The following is a 23,513-nucleotide window of genomic DNA, read 5'->3' as shown; positions in this document are numbered from 1 at the left end:
GCTGGTCAGAGTAGCGGGACCCCGTTTAAATATCTGGGCGCAATCTCAGTCGTGCTCTGGTTCCCTCCAGCCTTCCTTCCCCAGGGGCTTCTGGCCCCAGCCCTGTCTCAGGCACCATGGCTGGTCAGAAGACCGTGCCCAACTGGTTAGTGGCAAAACCCATCCGGCTTAGTTTTCTGTCTCTGACAGACTCAGGAAGCTTCTGTAGAAGAGAAAGAGGGACTGTTTCCCGCTCTCTCCACATAAGCTGCCCCAAGGTGGGCAGGGGGCTGGGAGCACAGTGAGCTGCTCTTCTCAAACGCCTAGAATGGCCCGGATGTGAACGCAGGAACAAGAGCACACAAACACACACCAGGGAAGACACAGACTCAGAAATATGACGCCTAATAGCGTTAGGTTTATTTTGTGGGAAGCAGAGTCTGGGGCTCTCGAAAGGCACTCGTGAGGCACAGAAGTAACAGCAGCCGTGAGACTGATGGTAGACGGTGAACTGCAGAGCCCCTCGCCGGCATCCCCCAGGGCCAGGGAGGAACCTCTATCAGACAGGAAACCAGAGTCCCAGGGCCCCACGGTAGAGGAGGGGTAGGGAGATAGTCTGCTTTTTTATACCAATAATCCTGCTGCTTCTGGGCCTCCTTAAAGTCTGGCAGTTACAGCTGGAGGCACAGGGCCCATCCACTTCTCTCCTGGATGGAGAAAATCATGCCAGAGGTTGGCCGCACAAGCCCCGGGGCTTCTCTAGGACGAGCTCCGCCTGGCTTCAAGGTACGGAGGCTTCCTTCTCTCCTGTGAGAGGAGGGTGCCCCCTCCCCATTCTACCTCAGGCACACCTGTGTCTGTCTGAGGCTCCCTTCCTGGAAGGGCCTAGAACGTTCTTGGTTCTGCTCTGAATCCACCCTTCTGGGCAACTGCTATCGCGCAGGGGTGGGGTCAAGGGCAGCTCAGCGTGAACCTGTAACTTACCCAGGAGATGTGCCAGCAACTCCATCCGGTCAGAGCCAAACAGCATGTAGGTTTCACCATCCACGTGGGCCACAGTGACAGGCAGCCCAAAGGCCTGGAGCAAGCAGTCAGCGCGCAGGAAGGGGGGTGACGGGGCAGGTGGTTACTGGGCTGCCGTTGCAGGCTGCCCATCAATACTGGTCTGAGGTCACAGACACAAAGCAGCCAGAGGCGCCCGATAAGAGGCTCCGGGTCTCTGGGGAGAGTTCTGTGTCTCCTCTCTCACCATCTAGCTCCCTCCCTTCCTTTCCTGGGGTCCAGGGAAAGGAAGGGAGAGGGTGCGGGTGGTCTGGGAGAGCCAGGAGGGCTCACGGTTGGTGAGCAGCTTTTGGACAGGAGCATGGGGACCTAGCCGAGAGCCTCGCCCTGTCTCAGCATTGGGGCTGGGGACATAGAGTTGCTCACCCCGTACTTGCAGGCTGCCTCAGTGGTCTCCTTGAGCTGGTTCTTCACCTGTGGTGTTGAGACCCTTTCCAGAAGTTCCCGGGCTTGTCCCGTGGACATGCCAGCCTTCTCTGCAGCCTGAAGGGATGGGGTAGGGAACACAACTGTGTCTGCGTTAGTGGGGGAGGGGAATCTTAGGAAAAAACTTTTTTAAATTTTCTGTCCCCATGTTATCCTGGCAATGCCTTTACCCACCCATGAGTGGAGGTCTATCCTTGCCAACAGGGGCTGTTTTTCCCTTCAAAATCACGAGATGGGTGGAAAGAGTGGGTGGCAGAGGCATAGTTGCAGAAATTTAATGCCAGAGGGCATCTTAGAGACCAGCTTCCCAACCACTTTGTCAACCGATGAGGAGCCTGAAGTCCAGAAACGGTACATGGCTTGGTCAGTGTTGAAGAGCTTGTTAGTAGCAGAGCCAATGCTAGAATCTGAGTCCCCTGACAGTAAGTCTGGGGCTCATGCCTTCCTACTTCTTAGAACTCCTGAATCAAGGGCTGGGCTCTAATTCCTATAGAATTTCCTGCGGACTCTGGACAAGGCACACGGCTACAGCTATGAGTATCTGGCTTCAAGAGAACGTTGAAGGCTTCAGTTTGGGGTTTGCTGGGATCGGTGGCTCTTCACTTTGGCTACACATATGAGAATCTCCTGGGGGAGCTTTTGAAAATCCCAGTTTGCATGTCATCCCTGAGAACAATTACATCGGAATTTCTGGGCGGTGGTGCCCAGGTGATTTTAATATACAGCCAGGGTTGACAGCCACTGTGATCTGACCTCCACGACCTGGACTGGGAAATGCAAAGTCATCCATGACGTTGTCTTTGACCACATGAGGAAATTGTGTTCTGACCAAGGGTTCAATAATAGGGCAGTGGTTAAGTAAACAAATCCACTGAATGGAATGCTATGTGGAAACTAACAATTATACTCTCCAAGAGTGTTAAGTGGCATGGAAAATGACTGTTAAATATTAAGTGAAAAAGCAAGCCTATGCATAGACTTTGCAAGAATAAAAAGATGAAGGATATATCGAGCATGCTTTGTATGTTTAACTGTTTTGTGACTTGTCGTTTTATCTATTACATTTGAATATGCCTCAACTGTCTTTTGTAAACTTAAGGAAAAAAAAATATGGTGTTGAATTTTCCGATTTAATCCTGCAGAAACACTTACTTTTTATAGCCCTATCTATGGCTGGCACACATTTTAACGTTTTGAGCTATTTTCATTTTTCTCACTCAGGCTTCTGCGTAATTTTGGCTTGAGTCAGTTATCTCTCTTTGTCTTTTTAAAGCCTGTTTCTAAAGGCTCCTGGATGTGATGGTGAGGTCTGTGTTGGAGCCTTTGGGGCCAAGGCTTGCCAGTACTTCACATCTGCAGGTGCCAACATTTAACACCTCTCTCCCACTGACTTCTTGCATCAAATACGTGCTGCCCATGTAGAATGTTGCACTTCCTCTTTCAACCATGGGATAGTCTTTCGCGAGCCCTCTTAGTTCCAACCCTTTAGTAATTTGGCCTATCAAAGGTCCTTTCTCCCCAACTATGACCTCTTCCACCCAGTAAGAAAACGATGTCCTCTTTGCCCCTGGATGTCAACTGTCCTCAGACTCCCCACGGGAGGAGTGGGGACACTCACGGCCAGGATGCTCTGGGGCTCTGTGATGTCTTCGTCCTGGAAAAAAGAGGACACTCAGTATGAGGGGGTGGCGAGGTGAGGGGCGTGATGGAGGACACTAGGTCAGTGAACGATGGGGAAGGCAGGACCTGGACTGAACCTAGGGCAGGGTCATCAAATCATCCAGGGTCTCCCTGCAGGTGGGTTCCCAGAGCCCCGCCCTCACCCGAGACCAGATGCGCATCCACAGTTCCCTGGACACTTTCTCCAGCAACTCCGGGTGCTCCAGTTTCACGACGGTGAGGAAGCGCATGGCTGTCAAACTTCCTGTGGGGCGGAGGCACTCAGAGGTAGGGCTCCTCTAGCTTGTTTCCCCATGGAAGACCAGCTCTTTCCTGCTTCTGACACCCCCCAGTGCTCCAACGCCCTCAGGCTCCCACCCAAGTTTCTGATAACCCGTTTGTCCCGCTCTCCCTCCCCTGACATCCTCAAACCTTCTGCTCCCTGAACTCTGATCCTGAGTTTTCCCAAGGCTTGTTTCACTTAATGGAATCACCCGAACCCCTCCTTTCTGGCCCTGCAATCTCCAAATCCACTCCTCTCTACTTGAGGCCCCATCTATATCCCGCTCTCTTCACCTTTTTCAAAGATCACATAGAAGAAATCCTTGGGTAAGTGGATGGGAACCTGGAGATGCTGTCCCAGGAGCCTAACGTCATTTTTCAGGTATAAGCCTTTGCGGGGAAGCAAAGCTGGCGGCTGGTTTCCTGCAAGTGGAAAGCTGGGCTCACTGGTGAGGGACGACCTAAGGGTCCCAGGACTGGGGGACCCCTACCGGGGTTTCAGGCAGAGGGCATGTTACTAGCTGCTGCCACCAATATGAAGACCCAGTGGAGGGCCACTCCCCTGGGCCTTTGCAATCAGTCTTCCCTCAAATCCCTGCCGAAAACGCTGCTGCCTTCATACCGCTGTCTTTCATGATCCCTGCAATTAAGGTCGGGCGCAGCTGCAGGCTGACGTTCCAGATGTTCTTATACCGGCACAGGACCTGCAGGGCGGGGGCGAAGATAAGAGAGTGAAAACGGCTGAGGGAGGGAAGGGTGCTTCACGGCAGTCATCAGCCAGAAGCTATAGGCGCAGACAAGGGGTTATGAGGACGTCCTAAATTGTTTGGTTTGAAAGGGCAAAACTCTCTCCACTGCTAGAAATCGACCCCACGACCTTTGCTCCTGTGGGCAGTTTTTAATCTGTTCTTCACTCCCCCCCACCCCACCACCAAACGGAAATCGGAGGGCTACGAAGAGGGCTTATATCCTTATTCTCTAAAGTTGATCATCTTCTTAACCACTGGGGGAAGACCCTGCCTTAGGCTATAAGGGTTCGACCTGGAGCCAGTGATCGTATCCGGTTTACCAACAAAGTGACCTTCAGCCTGGCTCTCTAACTGCTTGTCCTAAAACGCGTCGGGCAGCGCCAGGAATTTCACGAGACTGCGGTCCCTACGCCCTTCGCTCGCCCTTCCCTCTGCCCTCGTCCTCCAAGCCCCGGCTGAAGCGGCTCCCCCGGCGTCACCTCGAAGGCCAGCCAGGAATAGGGGGACAGCACATCGTAGAAGAGCTCGAGAGTCCGCGGCAGCGACCCCATGGTGCGCCTGGGCGCAGTCGAAGCCAGCGCGGCCCCGGAAGCGCGCCGGCGGGTACTTCCTTCCTCCTGCGCCCGGCGGCCCCGCCCCGCCGCCCGGCGGCCCCGCCCCGCCGCCCGGCCTCCCCAAGGGGACCGCCCCGCCCCGCCCCGGCCGCGCAGCCTCGCAGGGGAAACCCGCCCCCGGGACAGAGTCAGGTGGTTGGTCGGAGTGTGGGGGGCTACCTGAGGGCGGCCGCGGAGGGCGAGGGTGAGGGACGTCCCCCGGGGAGCTCGCCGCTGTGGTGACCCGCCCACCTCGTGGTCACCGCCCTGCCCTGGGGTGGAGTGTGGGGCAGAGGGGCGTGGTTTGAGATGCCCTTGCCTCTTGCTTAGCTGTGCACCTCTGGCAAGCCTGTTGACCTCTCTGAACCACAATATCCTCATCCCTCGTAAAAATAGACATAAAAATACGGGATACATAATGATAACCCTACCTATAGACTTGTGAGGAGTGAAAGAGTTCCTGTTCACGTTAGATATTAGTGTTGGTTGGTAGTTACAAGAACTTTCTGGGACGGGCAGAGTAAGAAGTGCCCCAATGATACTTTTGTTTGTTCTATTTTTAATTTCTCAAGAGTTTAGGACGATGTCTGGAATATATTTGCTAATCAATACATATTGTGAGTGAGTGAAGGAAAGGAGACCTTACTGCACCGATAATTGGAGGGATAATGGGAATGGTCGGCCCTACTTTTACCGGTAAGTATGTCACGTTGTCTTATACTGGGATTACATTTAATGCAAAGAAACAGAACTTTCTAAGTTCCATTTAATTTTATTAAAATTATTTTTAGTATTGCTAATTTTATGAATTTTAAAACATAATAAACCTTCCACTTCTCATTTGTGCGCATTGGAAAAACAACCCTAGGCCTTTAGAGTACAAGGACACAGTGGAAACCTTTACATAGAGTAAAACAAAGAAAATGGAAGGAGAAATGAGGTTATCTTCACTCGCTTTCACATTAAACTAATTGCTTGATGATCACTGAAACTGAAAAAAATTATACTTTGTTTTCCTCCAATAATACTGATATTAATTTAAAAGTATCCAAGAGCTAATTTAGCCCGGTAATAAGATTTTATTTTGAAAATACCTTTATATTTGGAAATAATTTTAGACTTACAGAAGAGTTGTAAAGGTAGTACAAAGAGTTTCTGCATATCCTTCAACCAGCTTCCCCTAATGTGAACATTTTACATAACCATGGTATAACACCAAAACTGAGAAATTAACACTTAAAAATTAACTAGATTACAGGCTTCATACTGCACCCGTCTTTCCACTAATGACTTTTTCTGCTCCAGGAACCAGTTCAGGGTACCCCACAGCATTTAGATGTCGTGTCTCTTTAGTCTCCTCTCTTTTTTTTTCCCCCAAGTTTTTATTTATTTATTTATTTTTGGCTGCTTTGGGTCTTTGTTGCTACACACGGGCTTTGTCTAGTTGCAGCAAGCGGGGGCTCCTCTTCCTGCGGTGTGTGGGCTTCTCATTGCAGTGGCTTCTCTTGTTGAGGAGCATGGGCTCTTAGGGGCGTGGGCTTCAGTAGTTGTGGCTCACGGGCTTCAGTAGTTGTGGCTCACAGGCTTCAGTAGTTGTGGCTCGCGGGCTCTAGAGTGCAGGCTCAGTAGCTGTGGCACACGGGCTTAGTTGCTCCTCGGCATGTGGGATCTTCCCGGACCAGTGATTGAACCCGTGTCCCTGCACTGGCAGGTGGATTCTTAACCACTGCGCCACCAGTCCTCTTATCTATGAAAGTGTTTTGGCTTTTTCTTGTGTTTTCTGATCTTGACACTTTTGAAAAGTATTGGGCAAGTATTTTGTAGAGTGTCCCTCAATTTGGCTTTGGTGTTTTCTCGTGCCAAGGCTGGGGTTATGGATTTGGGGGGAGTATACCACAGAGGTGAAGTACTCTTCTCCTGCACTCGAGTCAGGGGGTTTCCAACATAAACATGATTTATTATCAGTGATGTTAACTTTGATCACTTGGTCACTGTTGATCAGTATTTCCCTCCTTTCTGTGTTCTATTCTTTGGAAGGAAGTCACTAAGTGCAGCCCACTCTGGGGGTGGGGTTAGGGGTTGGGTAAATTAAACCCACCTTCTGGAGGGAAGAACATCAGAGAATTTGTGGACATATGTTATAACCATCACAGTAATTAAGACATATTTTGGGGGAGATACTTTGAGGCTTGCATAAGTCTTGTTCCTCCTTAAACTTTCACCTACCAATTTTATCATTTATCAGTAGAACTTGCCTGCAGCAATGATTACTGTGGTGTTCTAATCAAGATTTTCTATTTCCTTCATTTCTTCTACGTTTATTAATTAGAATTCTTCTGAAAGGAGAATTGTCCCATTCACTCATTCATTCATTTGATGATTTATTTATATCACTGTGAACTCGTGGATATTTATTTTAAGAGTCATAGAATGGTAAACATTGATCTGAGTGTCTGTACAGTGCCTCATGCACCATTATTATTATCACTGTTATGAATTAGATTGGGCCCTGTTGTGGGTAATATGGAGTGGGAACAACAACAAAAAATATGTACACTTCTGCGCAGAATGATCTGCACTTTGCTGAAAGGAGTGTCTTGGTACTGATTAGTTGGAACTAGAAATAGCGGTGTAAGTCAATGATTTAAGGTAGCTAAAGTAACTAATAGTACTTAGTAACAGAGGAACTAAACATGATGTACTTATCAAGCTTTGGAGGAGGGAGAGAAAGGGTAGCGTACGGAAACTAAATCCCAGCTTTCACACACAAGTTAGTGAAATAGCCTGCATTCAGAACATCGCTAGAGCTTTAATCATGTAATTTGGAGTTACATATTTGAAACCAGAAATGCTTTAAATAAGTTGCTTTTTAAAATCATTAAAAGATAGATTATTAAATGGTATGGGACAACTGGTAATTTTAAACAAAATGTAACCAGGCCCATACCTCACACCTTACACAAGGAACATCTCTAGATGGATCAAATATTTAATGTTAGAGAAAGAAACCAATAAAGTACCTGAGGAACTTAGGGGAAAAAACCTTTAAAAAAATTCTGGGAGTAGAAACAGCTTTGCTAACTAGTACCAAATGCAGAAGCCTTAGAAGAAAAGATTTATATATTCAATTACATAAAATTTTTAAAAAATCTGTTTGGCAAAATCCAGCAAGTCAAAAAATAACTGGGAAAAATATCTGGGTTCATTTCACAGTCAGAAAGGTAGTTATCCTAGTGTAGAAAGAGCTAAAACATCAATAAAGTAAAAGAACAGAAGCCCAGTGGAAAAGCAGGCAAATGATATGAACAGAACATTCACAGAAATAGACAAATAGATGGCTCTAAAACACCAACCTGGTTGTATACACTTACGAAAACTGTGAGCTAAAATTACATTATGATATGTTTTCATCTATCAAGTTGGCAGAGATCAAAAAGGGTTATGACTCAGGTAGTTGGCAGGAATCCATGGAAAGTCATTGTCTTATGTAAGTGGTGGGAGTGTAAATCAGTACAACCTCTAAGCAGGGCAGTTTGGCAATATCTCTCTGTTTTAAAAATGCACACACCCTTTGACCTAGCAATTCCCTTTTTAAGAATTTATACTATAAACATGTTTACCTACATGCAATATGATGTGCTGTGAGGTTATTCCAGCGTTGTTTGTCATAACAAAATATTGGAAAACTACCTAAATCTTCATCCATGTGGGTCTAATTCAATACACCAATATTTATAATATTTACAACTTTAAAAAGAATTTGGAAGCTCTTTATGTGTTAATATTGGATGATAGCCTGTATATTAAAAAGTGAAAGACAAGGTGTAAAACAGTGCAAATAATTTGCTATCTTTTTTTGCAGGGTTTAAATACTCTCTAAGTGTGTGGATATACACATGCCCATATATGCTCATTGATACCGATAGATGGAGAGCTAAAAAACTGGTAAAACCAGTTGCATTTGAGGAGGGAAGCTAGGTGACTGGGGGCAGGGCAGGAAGGAGACTTTTTGTTGTATATCCTGTTTACTACTTTTTGATTTTTGACCCATGTGAGTATATTATCTACCCACTAAAGGAAGACACGAAAGAAGGACAAAGAGAGGAAGGAAGGAAGAAAAATTAAAAAAGGAAGGAAGGTGCCTTTAGGAATTTGTACTGGCAGAAAGGGGGGGAGGGGACTTCAAGGAGATTTACTTACATGATTTATTAGCTTTTGTATATTTTACTTTGATTTAAGGAAAATGTCAGTTATGAAGGCCATGTACCAACACATGTGACACAGTTTTAAGATATAATATTTTCCAAGATACAACTGAGTATTTACATCACTGGTTCTCAGCGCCTGACATTTTCCTAAGGATATGCCAAGGGTGATATGAAGTTGTGTGTGCTAGCTTCCACACATAAGAAACCAAAATACAAGAGACTCAAGTTGACATTATTATGGTTCTAGTGTTGGAATATGCTGTGCTATATTAAAAGAGGTAAACCTTGGCAAACCAGGTTTTTTTTTTTTTTTTTTTTTTTTGCGGTACGCGGGCCTCTCACTGTTGTGGCCTCTCCCATTGCGGAGCACAGGCTCCGGACGCGCAGGCTCAGCGGCCATGGCTCACGGGCCCAGCCGCTCTGCGGCATATGGGATCTTCCCGGACCGGGGCTCGAACATGTGTCCCCTGCATCGACAGGCGGACTCTCAACCACTGCACACCAGGGAAGCCCCAAACCAGGCATTTTAAATACGATTAATAACAAATTTAGTTGGAACATCTTGTAGCTCATCAGGACATACCAGTGTGACAACATCGCAGCCTGAGAACAGCTAATATATGCTGTCATTATACCCTTGTAAAATACTCACATATTGGACATAGGGACAAAACCAAAACACAGTGGAAAAAATGAAAATAGCTGTATTAGGGATTATACATAATTTTCTTAATTTCTAAGACTCCCTCTCAGGCTTTGATAATTTCTTTTTCTTCCCCCTTCTAAAACAGCTTTATTGAGGTATAACTGACATACGGTAAACAGCACATATTTCACGTGTACACTTTGCTAAGTTTCGACATATGCATACACCTGTGAAAGCATCACCACAATCAAGATGTGAACATACCCATCCCCCCCCCGCGTTTCCTGTGTCCCTTGGCAATAACCACACCCTGCATCCCCAAACAACCAGTGACCTGCTTTCTGTCACTAGAGGTTAGTTTGCATGAATCTTTCTGTCACTGTTAGATTAGACTTTTATACATTAAAGATATTTATATTCCAAAATAAATTTTAGAAGCCAGAGCCACTGTTTCCAGTTGTCACAATTGGGAGGTTGATTCCTGGAGATTAGAGAGAAGGAGCTCTATTAGGGATTGATTTTATGATTGACACCTGTGGAAAGGAAGGGACCAGAAGGGGAGGAGAGAGATGCTGGGCTGTGATGCTGTCTTAACAGAGGCCTCAGCCAACCCCCAAGGAATTCTGAAGCTGAGCTGGCCCTTCAGAGTTACCCCGAGTTGGGTGACTTGCTTGCCTGTTACCTGCCGCCCTCCTCCCCCAATAAACCTGTTATAGGATGTAAGCTGCCCTGGGAAGAGGGCTTGACCTTGGCTGAGGTGACTTCCCACCTACAGGCTGTCAGCTGGCAACACCCCGCGAGATGGGGGCCATGTCTGAAAGGTGATCTGTGCAGAGCATCACAGTGCTCCTGATATAATAATTCTGACATTTTGCCCATCCTGGGGACTTCTTTAAAAATATTATTATTAGAGCAACACATGTCAAATCGTGGAAAGGGAAGGGGTGCTGAAATATTTTTAGAGATTTTTCTTAGAATTTGAGAGGACAATCCTTAAATTCAAGTGTAAAACACGATTCATTGGTTCATCGATTCACACTTCCATTCCACTAGAGCAGGATTTCTCAACCTCAGCACTACTGACATTTTGGACTGGGTGATTCTTGCTGTGGGAGCTGTCCTGTGCATTGTAGGATGTTTACCTGCAGCCCTGGCCTCTACCCACTAGATGGCAGTAGCATGCTCCAACCCCAGTTGTGACGAACTATATGCTAAGTGAAAGAAAACAGATGCAAAGGACTCCATATCATATGATTTCATTTATATGAAACTTTGGGAGAAGACAGAAAGCAGATCAGTGGTTTCTCCTGAGGCTGGGAGTAGGAGTGGGTTTTGACTGAAAATTGGCACAGTGGAACTTTCTTTCCTTTTTTTAAAAAAAATTTATTTATTTAATTAATTTATTTTTGGCTGCGTTGGGTCTTTGTTGCTGGAGTGCGCTTTCTCTAGTTGGGGCGAGCGGGGGCTACTCTTTGTTGCAGTGCGTGCGCTTCTCATTACAGTGGCTTCTCTTGTGGAGCACGGGCTCTTGGCGCGTGGGCTTCAGTAGTTGTGGCGCACGGGCTTAGTTCCTCCGCAGCATGTGGGATCTTCCCGTATCCCCTGCATTGGCAGGCGGATTCTTAACCACTGCGCCACCAGGGAAGTCCACAGCGGAACTCTCTGAGGTCATATAATTACTAGATGTCTTCTCAGGGTTTGAAGCACCCCACTGCATTGGATGGACCACATTCTGTATATCCATTCACCAGTTCATGGGCATTTGGATTATTTGCAGCTGTTTACCATTATGAACAACGCTGCCAGGATTATTTGCATACAAGTTTTCTTGTGAAAAAGTTTTTATTTCTCTTGGATAGATACCTGGCAGTGAAATTATTGGGTCTAACAATCAGTTTATGTTTAACTCTTTGAGAAACTGACAAACTGTCCACCCAAATGGCTGTTCAGGTAGGTACTATTATCACCCTGGTCCCTGTTTTATTGATGGGGAAACTGAGGCATGGAGAGATTCAGAAACTTGCATAAAGTCATAAAGCCTGTAAGTGGTGGAGGTGAGAATTGAACCTGTGGAATTTGGAGCTGGTCTCTGTGAACCTGACCCTAAACTTTGGTGGCCACTTCCTGGGTTGGAGACTGCTCTCCGTTTCAAAGAATGCACCTTGTGTTCTTTCCCTGACCAGATTTTGGTTTTGAAACTACTAGAGAACATGTTATTCAGTTCTGTCCCTGGGAATTGTGCCTGAAAGAATGTCTGTGATGTCCTTTTCCTTCCAAGGTCATTCCCTAAGCAAATTTCAGGCCACTCAAGTATTTCTGTCTTCGTGTTCCTTCCATGAGAAAAATGAACAAACCTAGCAAGTGTTTTGCAAATGGGATTTGTAAACTCTCCAGTGATCGAGTCCCTTTCTTGGACCAAGAAACACATCCTTAGGACAAAATAACATTCTAGCTACTGGCTCAATGTGTGTGTCTGGTGGATTTTTTTTTTTTTTAATGCGGCAGCTGGTAGCCAACAGTACACGTGCTGATGATGGTGTGTGGGCCGACTTGCAGCCACTCACGGGCCAGTTGCTCAAAAGACCCTTTGCATCTGACTGGTTACGCCTCCTGATTTCAAAGGCCAGCACAGTCATCACTCGCGCTGCTTCCAAGATTTGATATGATCACCACTGTCTGTTCCCTTCCGTTGCTGAGGACTGCAAAAGGATGCCACAGCCCTGCCCCTTCTCCGTGCTCTAAACAAACCAGGGGGGAGATGCATGTTTAGGCCTTTAGGTTACTGTACACATGCTTGACAATATGCACTTTGAGGGATTATTCTTAAAGAGATGTGAACTACCTTGAGAGAGTGTTGATCACAGTTAAGGTTATGGTGAGGTTCTGCTGGGGTCTTTGAGTTCTAATAATATATTCTTAGGGATGGGTGTTTTCTAGGTGTCTTTACTCTGGGAATTTTACTTGCCAAAAATGATACAGGCTGGTAGGAGGCACAACTGTGATCCTAACTCAGGTCCCAAATCTTAAGCCCTAAACCGTACTGCCCATCAAGACTCCTATCCTCCAGAATCCCTTTGTGAACCTGCAGGTTATGCTAAATGCCTCTCTTCTGGGTTCCTGTACCGCCCTGTGCATTCTCTTACCACGTCTTTGCCATAGTATATTGAAATGTTCAGTTTCTCCCATTGTATTGCAAGCTTCTGCAGGGAGGAAGACGTGTGTGTTGGTGTGTGCCTGTGTATGTGTGTGTGTGTGTGTTTTAACCTCAGGTACCAAGTTAAGTTAATCATTCCCTTCAATTCATAGCTCACTATGACCATACATACAAGTCTCCACACTTTTTTTTTTTTAATTTATTTTTGGCTGCGTTGGGCGTTGTTGCTGCGCGCGGGCTTTCTTTAGTTGCGGCAGGCGGGGTCTACTCTTTGTTGCAGTGCGTGGGATTCTCACTGCGGTGGCTTCTCTTGTTGCGGAGCACGGGCTCTAGGCGCGCGGGCTTCAGTAGTTGTGGCATGCGGGCTCAGTAGTTGTGGCTTGCGGGCTTAGTTGCTCTGCAGCATGTGGGATCTTCCCGGACCAGGGCTCGAACCCGTGTCCCCTGCATTGGCAGGCGGATTCTTAACCACTGCGCCACCAGGGAAGTCCACACACTTTTTTTTTTAATTTAATTTTCTCTTCCACTCCTCCGCCCCTCATATTATTATGGCTAATAACAACCTCAGCGCTTGCTGATGGGCATGAAGTGTTTTTATTGACTCTGCTCATCCTCACAAGAGCCCCACTGAGTAGTCAGTTACTATTATTATCTCTCATTCCTCAGATGAAGAAGCTGATTAAACACAGAGGTTGAGAGACTTGCCCAAGGTGACCGAGCAAGCAAAGCAGCAGAGGCAGGATTTGAAGCCAAGTGGTCTGGCTCCAGAAGCCCTGTTCTGTGCCTTTCCCAGACGCGCCGCTGTAGGTGATGACATCCCACAGCTGTTCTACCGCTGTTCTGTGTGGGAGGTGTTTTCCATATGCGTAGGTGGTGCTGGGCTACAGATCTTTTTTTTGCTTGTTTGGCATCCAGTTTATTTTGACAGTGAAGATACGGAACCGTTCCATCGCCCCCCGAAATACCTCCTGCTGCCCCTCTGTGGGCTACAGATCTTGTTCGCTTCTTCCACTCGTCTCTGCACCCTCTCCACGGTGCTGTTTGTCCCTCTAGCTTACTGAGGGTGACAGCTCCATGCCATCCTGCACCGGGCACCCACTGTACCTTGCTGACCCGTCTCCTCTCTCGGGGTGCCTTCAGCTCCGACCTCCACAAATCATGCTGTGAGGGCCATCCTTATCTCTGTTCCCCATGAACTTGTGCTACAGTTTCTTTTTTGGAATGTACCCGGGAGTGAGTTTCTCAGTCAAAGCATGTGTGAATCTTTTATTTCACCAAGTCCTGACGGATTGCTCTCCAGAATGACGGTGCAATTTCACACCCCTTCCAGCAGCACCAAGCTTTCTTTTCTTCACATCCTTGCCAACATTGGGTAATTTTTGGCCATTCTGATGAACGTGAAGTAGTATATTATTGTTGTTTTAACTTGGGTATTTCTGGTTACAGGTGAGGACGCCGACCTCTCCTGTTGTGCGTTTGAGTTTCCTCTGCCTCTGTGTGTGTGTGTGTGTGTGTACCCCAGTTTTCCTTATACAGTCTAGCTAGTGGTCTCCTATGTTGTGAATATTTTCTCCCTGACTGTCATCTGTGCCTTTCATTGAATGGAACTCCAGCCATTTTTTGAGCTTTTGGGATCTTGCCATTCCTCACCCTTTAGTCACAAAATTATTCTATATTTTCTTCTATTCATTTTACCTTTCACATTTAGGTCTTTTATCCATTTGGATTTACCTTTGTATAAGGTAAGAGGAAGGGATCCAACTTTATTTTCTTCCCAACAGTGAGTCTCATTCATAGTACCACTTAATGAATGATCCATCCTCTGCCCACGTATATGTGGTTCACATGTTATCATATCTGCATTCCCATGGATAAATGAGTCCATTTTTATGCTCATTTTCCTGTGTATTAGTCTCACTATAACTTCGTAGCATGCCTTCATATCTGGTTGAGGTTAGTATGCCTTACTATCTAGTAGATGCCTCTATTCTTCTATATAAGTTTTAGAAATAAGTTGTTGAGTTCCTTTAAAAATTAATATTTTATTTCTGGAAAAATCTTGTAGATTTGTTGATAAGTAAGTTCCTTGCTTCTATATGATTCTTATTTACCTTTATATCCTTACTGCTTGGCCTAGTATCTCACATATACAGTAGCTAAGTAAATATTTATAGAACTGAACTATTGTTCAGTTGATTTAGGTCTCCTTTCTGAGCAGGGAAACGAGTGATGTGGTAATGGACGTCATATTTGAAGCCATCTTGTCTTCTTTTGAGCAAGGGGAGAGAGATGAGAGCAAATATCAGGGAGGTGACCCCTCTGTAACAGGGACAACTGCGACTTTGGTTTGATTTCTTATAAGATTGAAAATATTAATAGCTTCTGCCTAGAGTTTTGTCTTTAATATAAATTTATTTATTTAAAAATTTATTTATTATTATTTTTGGCTGCGTTGGGTCTTTGTTGCTGCGCACGGGCTTTCTCTAGTTGTGGCGAGCGGGGGCTACTCTTCGTTTCAGCGCACAGGCTTCTCATTGCGGTGGCTTATCTCTTTTTTTTTTTTTTTTTTTTTTGCGGTACGCGGGCCTCTCACTGTTGTGTCCTCTCCCGTTGCGGAGCGCAGGCTCAGCGGCCATGGCTCACGGACCCAGCTGCTCTGCGGTATGTGGGATCTTCCCGGACCGGGGCACGAATCCGTGTCCCCTGCATTGGCAGGCGGACTCTCAACCACTGCGCCACCAGGCAAGCCCAGCGGTGGCTTCTCTTGCTGCGGAGCACGAGCTCTAGGCAGGTGGGCTTCAGTAGTTGTGGCTCGCGGGCTCTAGAGCGCGGGCTCAGTAGTTGTGGCGCACGGGATTAGTTGCTCCACGGCATGTGGGATTTTCCCGGTCCAGGGCTCGAAACCATGTCCCTTGCATTGGCAGGCCGATTCTTAACCACTGCACCACCAGGGAAATCCTGCCTAGAGTTTTAGAGGTGGCTACACTCAAGGGTCAATAGCTGGGTTCCTAATGGATTTTCAGAGGAAAATATGAAGCTTAAACTGGGAGACGAAAGAGGAAAATTTTTGTCAGTTTATTCCTGTGATTGAATTAATGACTTGTTTCGTACCGAATTGCGAATACCTCTGCGGAAAGGGTTTTTGCTACAGAAATGAGGAGGGTGCCATCTAGTGGCAGTAAATTTATACAACACCATTTGATTTTCAGTCCCAAGTAATAACAGGAAATGCGTTACTGTACAGTGGCTGCAGTATGTTAGGCACTGTTCTAAGAATTTTGCACGTTACGACAGTAACCCCATGAGACAGACATGTTATTACCCTTATTTTAAAGATTAAGAAACTGAGGCTCAGAGGAGTTAGGCAACTTGCCCAAGGTCACAGAGGTACTACTGTGTTAAAATCTGGACTGTGTGGCTCTGGAATCAGTATGTACAATCTTTCTGCTCTTTTGCCCGAGAGGAAGAGGGAGTGTGGGGCTGTAATTGGCTCCTACCGCCAAGAGGGCGTAGATAGTGTGCATCTCTTCCCCGCGATCCATCCACTGACATCTCCTTGGTAGTTCAAAGTCCATCATGGTGGGAGAATTTACCCAATGGAAATCAGAAAATTCTACACATTAGGGATTTCTTTCTTTTTCTTTTCCTCCCTTCCCTCCTCCCTCCCTCCCCTCCTTCTTTCTTTCTTCTCTCTCCCTTTCTTCCTTCCTTTTTCTTTCTTTCTTTCCTTCTTTCTTTCCTTCCTTCCTTCTCTCTCTCTCTTTCTCCCTTTCTTTCTTCCTTTCTTTCTTTCTTTCTTTTCTTTTGTTTCTTTTCTTTCCTTCTTTCTTCTCCAGAGAACCAATTTGCCTACACACCCTAGGTGAAAATGTCTGAGAAGGCAGACATACAGCACTAAGCTTTCTTTGAGAAAGCTGGAAAAGAGATTTGGAAAGTAATTAAAACATAGTTTGGTGGGGGCAGGGGGGGATAAAGAGATCTTAAGACTTTTCTTCTTGATTTTTATGTGAGAACAGAAACGGGTAGTTTATGACTAATGTAGAACTCCTTCAAATGAAGACAGACATATTGAAGAGTAATGTGAAATTGTTCAACTGCTTTATGAGAAGAGAAAACAGAATAGTTGCAGGGTCTGTGTGGCATCACAAATGGCCAAAGAGACAGAGGAGTCAGGAAAAGCAAGCAGAACCATTTTTAGAGGAACTTAAGCTAAATACAGCGGGGCCTACTTAACCATTGTTGAAACAGGCAAAGTAGAATTGGAAGAGCTAAAATTCAGAGAACACACGTATGGCGATCTGAAGGCAATGAAATCACAGACTGAGAATGGTCATGGCATTTAGGGGAAATGACACAAAGTTGCTACAGTTTTCTACTTTAGAACCCACAAAATCCTTTGGGCTAAAGCTACTAGAAATTTTTGAATCATAGAATAACCCTACTCAAAACTTTCGATAGATGGTACTGACAAAATGTTGATAGTACTTGAGGCTTAATACATAGAGGATCCTCGTATATTTCTTCTCTTTTCTGTATGTTGGAAATTTTCCGTAATTAAACTTTAAAAAGAGAACTAAGCCCTTGTAAGTGTTTATATTCCGTAGAGTGAATAAAATAAAGCATCAAGATCTGTCAGAAAAAGTAGGCCTGAGATGCAGTTTGCAGGGCTTTGCACGCCAATCTGAAGATCTGTGGGTAACGGGAGCCCATTGGAGGATTTTAAGAAGGTGGCATGTATGTGCATGTGCAAAGTTCAAGTGTGTGCATATCTGCTCATAAAGGAAGGCCACTGGAGAGAATAGCATGACTGCAGTTGGAAGGTAATACTTGAAATCTGAATATCGCCTCAGTCATTGGGTGATGCTAGGGTGACCAACTGTTCTGGTTTGCCCAGATCCCTGGTGGCGCAGTGGTTGAGAGTCCGCCTGCCGATGCAGGGGACGCGGGTTCACGCCCTGGTCTGGGAAGATCCCACATGCCGCGGAGCGGCTGGGCCCGTGAGCCATGGCCGCTGAGCCTGCGCGTCCGGAGCCTGGTCTCTGCAACAGGAGAGGCCACAACAGTGAGAGGCCCGTGTACGGCAAAAAAAAAAAAAAAAAAAAAAGCAGTGAATTCATCTTTCTTATTCTGTCCCAAGTTATACAAGTTTGGAATAAATAACATCTCCCCAAATTTCTTGCACATAATTATTGATTTCCATTGATTTGGTAGCATCTTCTGTTGGTGTTCATTCACGTTTATCTCTGATTTTAATAGGTGAAAGCATCGGGGGCGTGTGGGCAGGCACTGCATTTATAGGGATCGGGGGCCGATTTATTTTTTATTTTTTGATCCTTTCTCATTTGGGGAGCTAGAATGGAGACACCTGTATTTTGGGGAGACTCTCATGGTGGAACCAAACACCAAAGGTTTCAGATTCTTAGCCATTAAGTTCAAAAACTTTGGTCCAGGTGTAGGATAGAACAGATTTGGAAGAATATGTGATTGGGGAACCATTTTCCTTTCACTTCTGTCTCAAGCACCACCATGCAGACTAGAAAATGCTTTTCCAAGTTAGGGAGGAATGAAAGAAGTGGGAGGGAAGAGTTGGAGAGGGTAAGCGTCTCTCTGAGAGGGGCCCTACGTCTTGGCCCATCACTCATGGCTGCGCGGAGGTGTCAGTGGCAGAGGGGACTCTGCAACCTTGCTCCGGAGTCTCCCACAGCCCATCCATCCTTGGGAGAATCACTGTATCTTCCCTGTGTTCACAAAAAGGGTTTGGAAATTTGCTGATGGAGTTAGGAGATTCCAAGGGGGTCTGGTGGTCGGTCATACCAAGGAGGCTTTGCAAGCTTGGGTTCTGTTGAAGCCAGTGCAAGGACAGAGGAACATCCACCTCCTGCCCTGCTCCAAGTCTCTGTTTGATCCCCAGACAACATATACCTCACCTCAGGGACGGTAGGAAGGAGGACCCCTAAGAAAACCTTGTAATCCTAGGGTTCAAGCCTACTGTGACTGAGAAAACACTAAAGAATAATTGGTTTAGGGAGCGGTGTCAACTCAGTGAGGGGGATGAACATGAACAAGATTTCCCCTTTAATCATAGTGCTCAGCTCTGTGCTGTTGAATCTATTCCCATCCTGTTGTCTAACCCAAGGTTCATGTGCCCGATGCACAGTGAGGCCAAACTGAAACAGAGTTTGGAGCAGAGAAAGGTTTATTAGTAGAGGAGGCGCTGACTCAGAAGATGGAGACCCAGATTCATCTCAAATCCAACTGGTTGGCTGGCTGGGGCGCGAGGTTTTTAAAGGCAAAAAAAGGTAAAGGGAGGGGGTCTTTGTGATCTCACCTTCCTGATAAGACCTCCGTTGCACACTTCCTGGCACTGTCGTGTGACTCAGGGTGTCCTTGGTGATTGTGATTGATCTATGAGCGCCTGCAAAGCAAACTAGTAAATCATGGTCTTGTGATCCCTTAACTTCTTTCCAGGAGAGAGCAAAAGCCTTGGCTGAAGCATTTTATTATTTACTCAGAGCTTTTGTGGTGGTTCAGAAGCTTCATTTCTTTTTCTTTTTTTTTTTTTTTGCAGACCTCTCACTGTTGTGGCCTCTCCCGCCGCGGAGCCCAGGCTCCGGACGCGCAGGCTCAGCGGCCATGGCTCACGGGCCCAGCCGCTCCGTGGCATGTGGGATCTTCCCGGACCGGGGCACGAACCCATGTCCCCTGCATCGGCAGGCAGACTCTCAACCACTGCACCACCAGGGAAGTCCAGCTTCATTTCTTAATTAGCCCTCCTGGTGTCATCAAATTTTTTTTATTTTCGGTACGCGGGCCTCTCACTGTTGTGGTCTCTCCCGTTGCGGAGCACAGGCTCCGGATGCGCAGGCTCAGTGGCCATGGCTCACGGGCCCAGCCACTCTGTGGCATGTGGGATCTTCCCGGACTGGGGCACGAACTCGTGTCCCCTGCATCGGCAGGCGGACTCTCAACCACTGCGCCACCAGGGAAGCCCCTGGTGTCATCAATTTTAAGTTCACTTGGGGCAGCTGGTTGAAGCCACAGGACACTATCTCCACAGTTTGGGGTCATAAGTCAAGGCATTAGTTTAAGCTAACCATCATGGAAAAGATTTTGTTGGGCTTGCTTTTCCTTTGTTTCTGCATTCCCTCACTTCCCTAGTTGTAACTGTTTGAATCTGTGCTTTGGAACTCAAGGAAAGGTCTAGGAGTCTAAAACCTTTTCCTACAAACAAGAAACAGGAGACATGGAAAGGTTTTTGTACCCGGTGGGACCCCACAAGGTCCTGCTCAGTTTCAATCCTGTAGTGATATCTTGGGCAGGTTGTATCTTTCCTAGTCTTTTTTGATTATTACTACTCAGTCCAATTTAGTGTTCATATTTGGTTTAAACCTTCTCCCTTTGTCCCAAGCACAGTTTGAGCTGAGATCCATCTGCTTGGGTTGGATGGGAATGGGGTAGGCTCTGAGACACCGGTCTCTCCTTCCTCTTCCTCCAGGGTGCTGGTGTGGAGAGGGGGGCCGGAAGATGTCTCATTATTTTACTGGCTGCTGTGGTAAATGTACTGTCTTGTGGGTGCTGCTTCCCCTACACTATCTGGCCGTGGTGCCTCTGGGGGCCAGGCATCCCTGTACTGGCTATCTCCTGAGGAGCACAGGTGAGTTCCTTGAGGGGGCTTTGTGGCACTGTCCAGCATGCTGCCCATGACTCAAGTCACCCTCCTCTTCTCTCCCTCCCCTCATCTTTTTTCAAGTGTGACCGAGGTGGAGGGTTGCTGTTGGGATCCTGGCTGGTTACAGTAGGGCTGGCATTTCTGCATTTTTGTAAACTTTCAGGGTAAGTACGTAGCCTTAGTTCTTGGCTGCTTTTTTAATCTGTCCTTCTTAACCCTGTCTACATTACCAGAATTGCCTGAATTACCTGAAGGGCTTTAAAAAAAAATCCACACCCAGGTCTCCCACCCTCAAAAATTCTGAGCTGTTGTTCTGGAGAAAAGCTAAGCATTGGCATCTCCAAAGCTCCCCATTGCAAGCCTAATTTGGAGCAGGGGATGGTTGAGAACGACTACAGGTAAAGGGTACTTTCCTGGGTGGTTTATAGTGTGGGCTCTAGGGTCAATTCTGGGGCAACAGGAACCAAGCCCACCCAACATCTTTGTGGAAGTGACTGACTGACCCCCTGGAGGAAACTAAGAGGACAGTTCTCCCACCAGGTAGAGGGATACTAGATCCAGAGGTTGAAAATTATAATATTTTTATTTATTTATTTATTTATTTATTTATTTATTTTTTGCGGTACGTGGGCCTCTCACTGTTGTGGCCTCTCCCGTTGCGGAGCACAGGCTCCGGACGTGCAGGCTCAGCGGCCATGGCTCACGGGCCCAGCCGTTCTGCAGCATGTGGGATCTTCCTGGACCGGGGCACGAACCCGTGTCCCCTGCATCGGCAGGCGGACTCTCAACTACTGCGCCACCAGGGAAGCCCTATAATATTTTTAAAAACTGAGATTTGAGCTTGTGAAAATCACTTCTACTACATAGTGTTAGGAAAGCAAAGATATTTCTCATATCTCTATGAAAAGGAGGAAAAAGAAGATAAGTCTAGAGGGTCAAATGTTCTTTATAAACTGAAAACCATTCCTATGTGCTTATTTGGCAAAGGGTATGTGGACAAAAAAATACTGCTTGCCATTTTAGTAAACAAAGAGTTTTGCCTGCCATTACAGTAAACAATGAATTATGCCCACCATAATTATGCCCACACACCCCACTGTGTGCCCTGAGAGGAAATTCAGGATGGTGAAAAAAACTATCTGGCCCTAGATAGTTAAGATGCTTATCAAAGGAATAATTTCAATGGACCCAGACTTTTGCATCTTCCCATATGTAGAAAAGCACTAAAATCATTAACCTGACATGTCTGTTTTTTTGTGATTAGCAGTAATCGTTTGATGTTCAGCTACATGTTTTTTTTTTGTTTGTTTTTTGTTTTTTGTTTTTCCCCAACAAAAACTGTATATCCTGGCTCTTCCCTTACCACTTTGGAACAGTTCCTTAGAGCTATGTGAGAGGCTGCCTCCCAGTCTATAGTCCGCAGTCATGTCCTTGAATAAAACATAACTCTTTAAGTTGTACCTTTTTTTTTTTCCTTAGTTGACAAATGTAATTAAAGAAAACAGCCTAGATGCCCTATGAACTAAACCACTGTAAGAACAAAGACCAGGGATGTGGAAGAGATGTGATCAAAGCCTAATGCACTGCCAAGAGAACTGAAATGTCAACAAGGTTCTGGTCGTTCATAAAATAAGCAGTTATGCATTTAAGTGAAAAATCTGCCTGGGACATCAAAGTCTTCACAGACCGCAAGTTGTAACAGAGTATCTTTTGAATGTAGCGGAAACTGTGTGTCCTGAAAAGATGGAAGCACGTGCAAATGTAAGCGTAACTGGAAATGCTGTTGTTCAATGTCCTGGAAATATGGCTAGGAAACGAAAAGATAAATTGTGTGAAAAGTTTTAAACATTCTGACGTTTGCTGTTACAGCTGATGAAGGTACATATTTAGTAGTACTTAGATGTAATAATTAGCTCTATTTATTCACTCTGGGTTTGAGTTTTTTTAAAAATTAATTAAAATTTTTTTTTATTTTTGGCTGTGTTGGGTCTTTGTTGCTGCGCGTGGACTTTCTCTAGTTGCGGTGTCCCCTGCATTGGCAGGTGGATTCTTAACCACTGCACCACCAGGGAAGCCCCAAGGGTTTGAGAATTTCTATGATTGAAAATATTTTGGACAGCATGCCCATGACAGGCACAATACGAGGAAGCAATTAAGAAATTCATTTTTGTTAACAGAGGAAACTTTCAAACAATTTTATGTAGATGATGTTCCTGGGATAGATGATGCTCATATTGGACTTGCCATTAAATGTAAGTAACTGTCGTAAGTTATGTCGTAAGTTAATGTCGTAAGTTAATGTCGTAAGTTACATAAGGACACGGCTTTTACATCTACTCATTTGCATTATTCAGCAGAAATTGCTTTCTGCTGGAAGTTAAAAATGGAATACATCACAGACACAGAGCTCACCACCTGTAAGCTGGATCTCCTCCTAGGGTTTGGACCACAGAGTGTTCCAGGTGCTGTTTGATGAATTGGACACATAACACAGCAGTCTCCTCACGGCAGGTAGGTTGAGAGGCTTAGTCATGGCTGAAGCTAAGGAGTATTATTGAACTGTTGAAACAAACTCATTCACATCATCTGAGGAAAAAAAAAATCTTTGCTTATGTTAAGCAGCAAAGATTGTTGTCACATACTTGGCCCTTTGGGTTGACAGACACTTTGAATATTTCCTACAAAGCCATCCACAGTAGTTATACAGCATTATGGAGACAGTTATCTGGCACAGTGTTACCTGGTCCTCTTTTCTGTGCTAGAATTAGTTTCTCGAACTGTAACTGATGGCCTGAATTCCGTGATGGATACACTGACCACTGACTTTCCAAAGTGGTTTATTGATCTCAAACTCTGAAAATAACCTCCCACTGCTCTGTGCTCCTTTATCATTTCTTACCTATAATGTGGAAGATGATCCATGGTGTCATACAGGATGGAAAATTTAGAACAGTGACACTAGAAAGTCAAACTCCTGCAAATACCTTAGCAATTGTGCAGAGATTTTTTGAAAATCTTTGAAAATGCCTACGTTTTTCAATGGCTCTTTTCCAATATCAAACATCACTTCTAGTCAAGACTACCTG

At 45.7% G+C, this 23,513-nt stretch overlaps 1 protein-coding gene and 1 long non-coding RNA gene across 4 annotated transcripts; one reads left to right on the top strand and one right to left on the bottom strand.

Moving 5' to 3' along the window:
* Positions 1–368: 368 nt before the first annotated feature.
* GSTK1 (glutathione S-transferase kappa 1) lies at positions 369–5,146 on the bottom strand. 3 transcript variants are annotated; one of them, XM_081244145.1, is made up of 8 exons: positions 4,931–5,146; positions 4,031–4,112; positions 3,703–3,831; positions 3,291–3,391; positions 3,086–3,121; positions 1,408–1,524; positions 964–1,057; positions 369–686 (listed from the first exon to the last, which is right to left on the bottom strand). In XM_081244145.1, exons 1-8 carry the CDS (start codon positions 5,129–5,131, stop codon positions 637–639), a joined length of 810 nt encoding a protein of 269 aa, XP_081100271.1. In that variant the 5' UTR covers positions 5,132–5,146; the 3' UTR covers positions 369–636. The 3 variants fall into 3 exon arrangements, with proteins under 3 accessions (XP_081100271.1, XP_081100273.1, XP_081100272.1); XM_081244147.1 differs by lacking the exon at positions 4,931–5,146 and adding an exon at positions 4,637–4,786; XM_081244146.1 differs by lacking the exons at positions 369–686; positions 964–1,057 and adding an exon at positions 1,064–1,198.
* LOC308622614 lies at positions 4,725–22,637 on the top strand. Its single transcript, XR_014016660.1, has 5 exons — positions 4,725–4,760; positions 5,323–5,446; positions 19,327–20,412; positions 20,509–20,591; positions 21,907–22,637. It is a non-coding gene; the product is annotated as an uncharacterized lncRNA (long non-coding RNA).
* Positions 22,638–23,513: the final 876 nt, after the last annotated feature.

This window comes from Mesoplodon bidens (genome assembly GCF_964165515.1).
Source record: "Mesoplodon bidens genome assembly, chromosome: 9".
NCBI classification, from domain to species: domain Eukaryota; kingdom Metazoa; phylum Chordata; class Mammalia; order Artiodactyla; family Ziphiidae; genus Mesoplodon; species Mesoplodon bidens.
The sequence above is the reverse complement of the archived record's forward strand: the minus strand, read 5'-3'. Positions and strand labels throughout refer to the sequence as shown.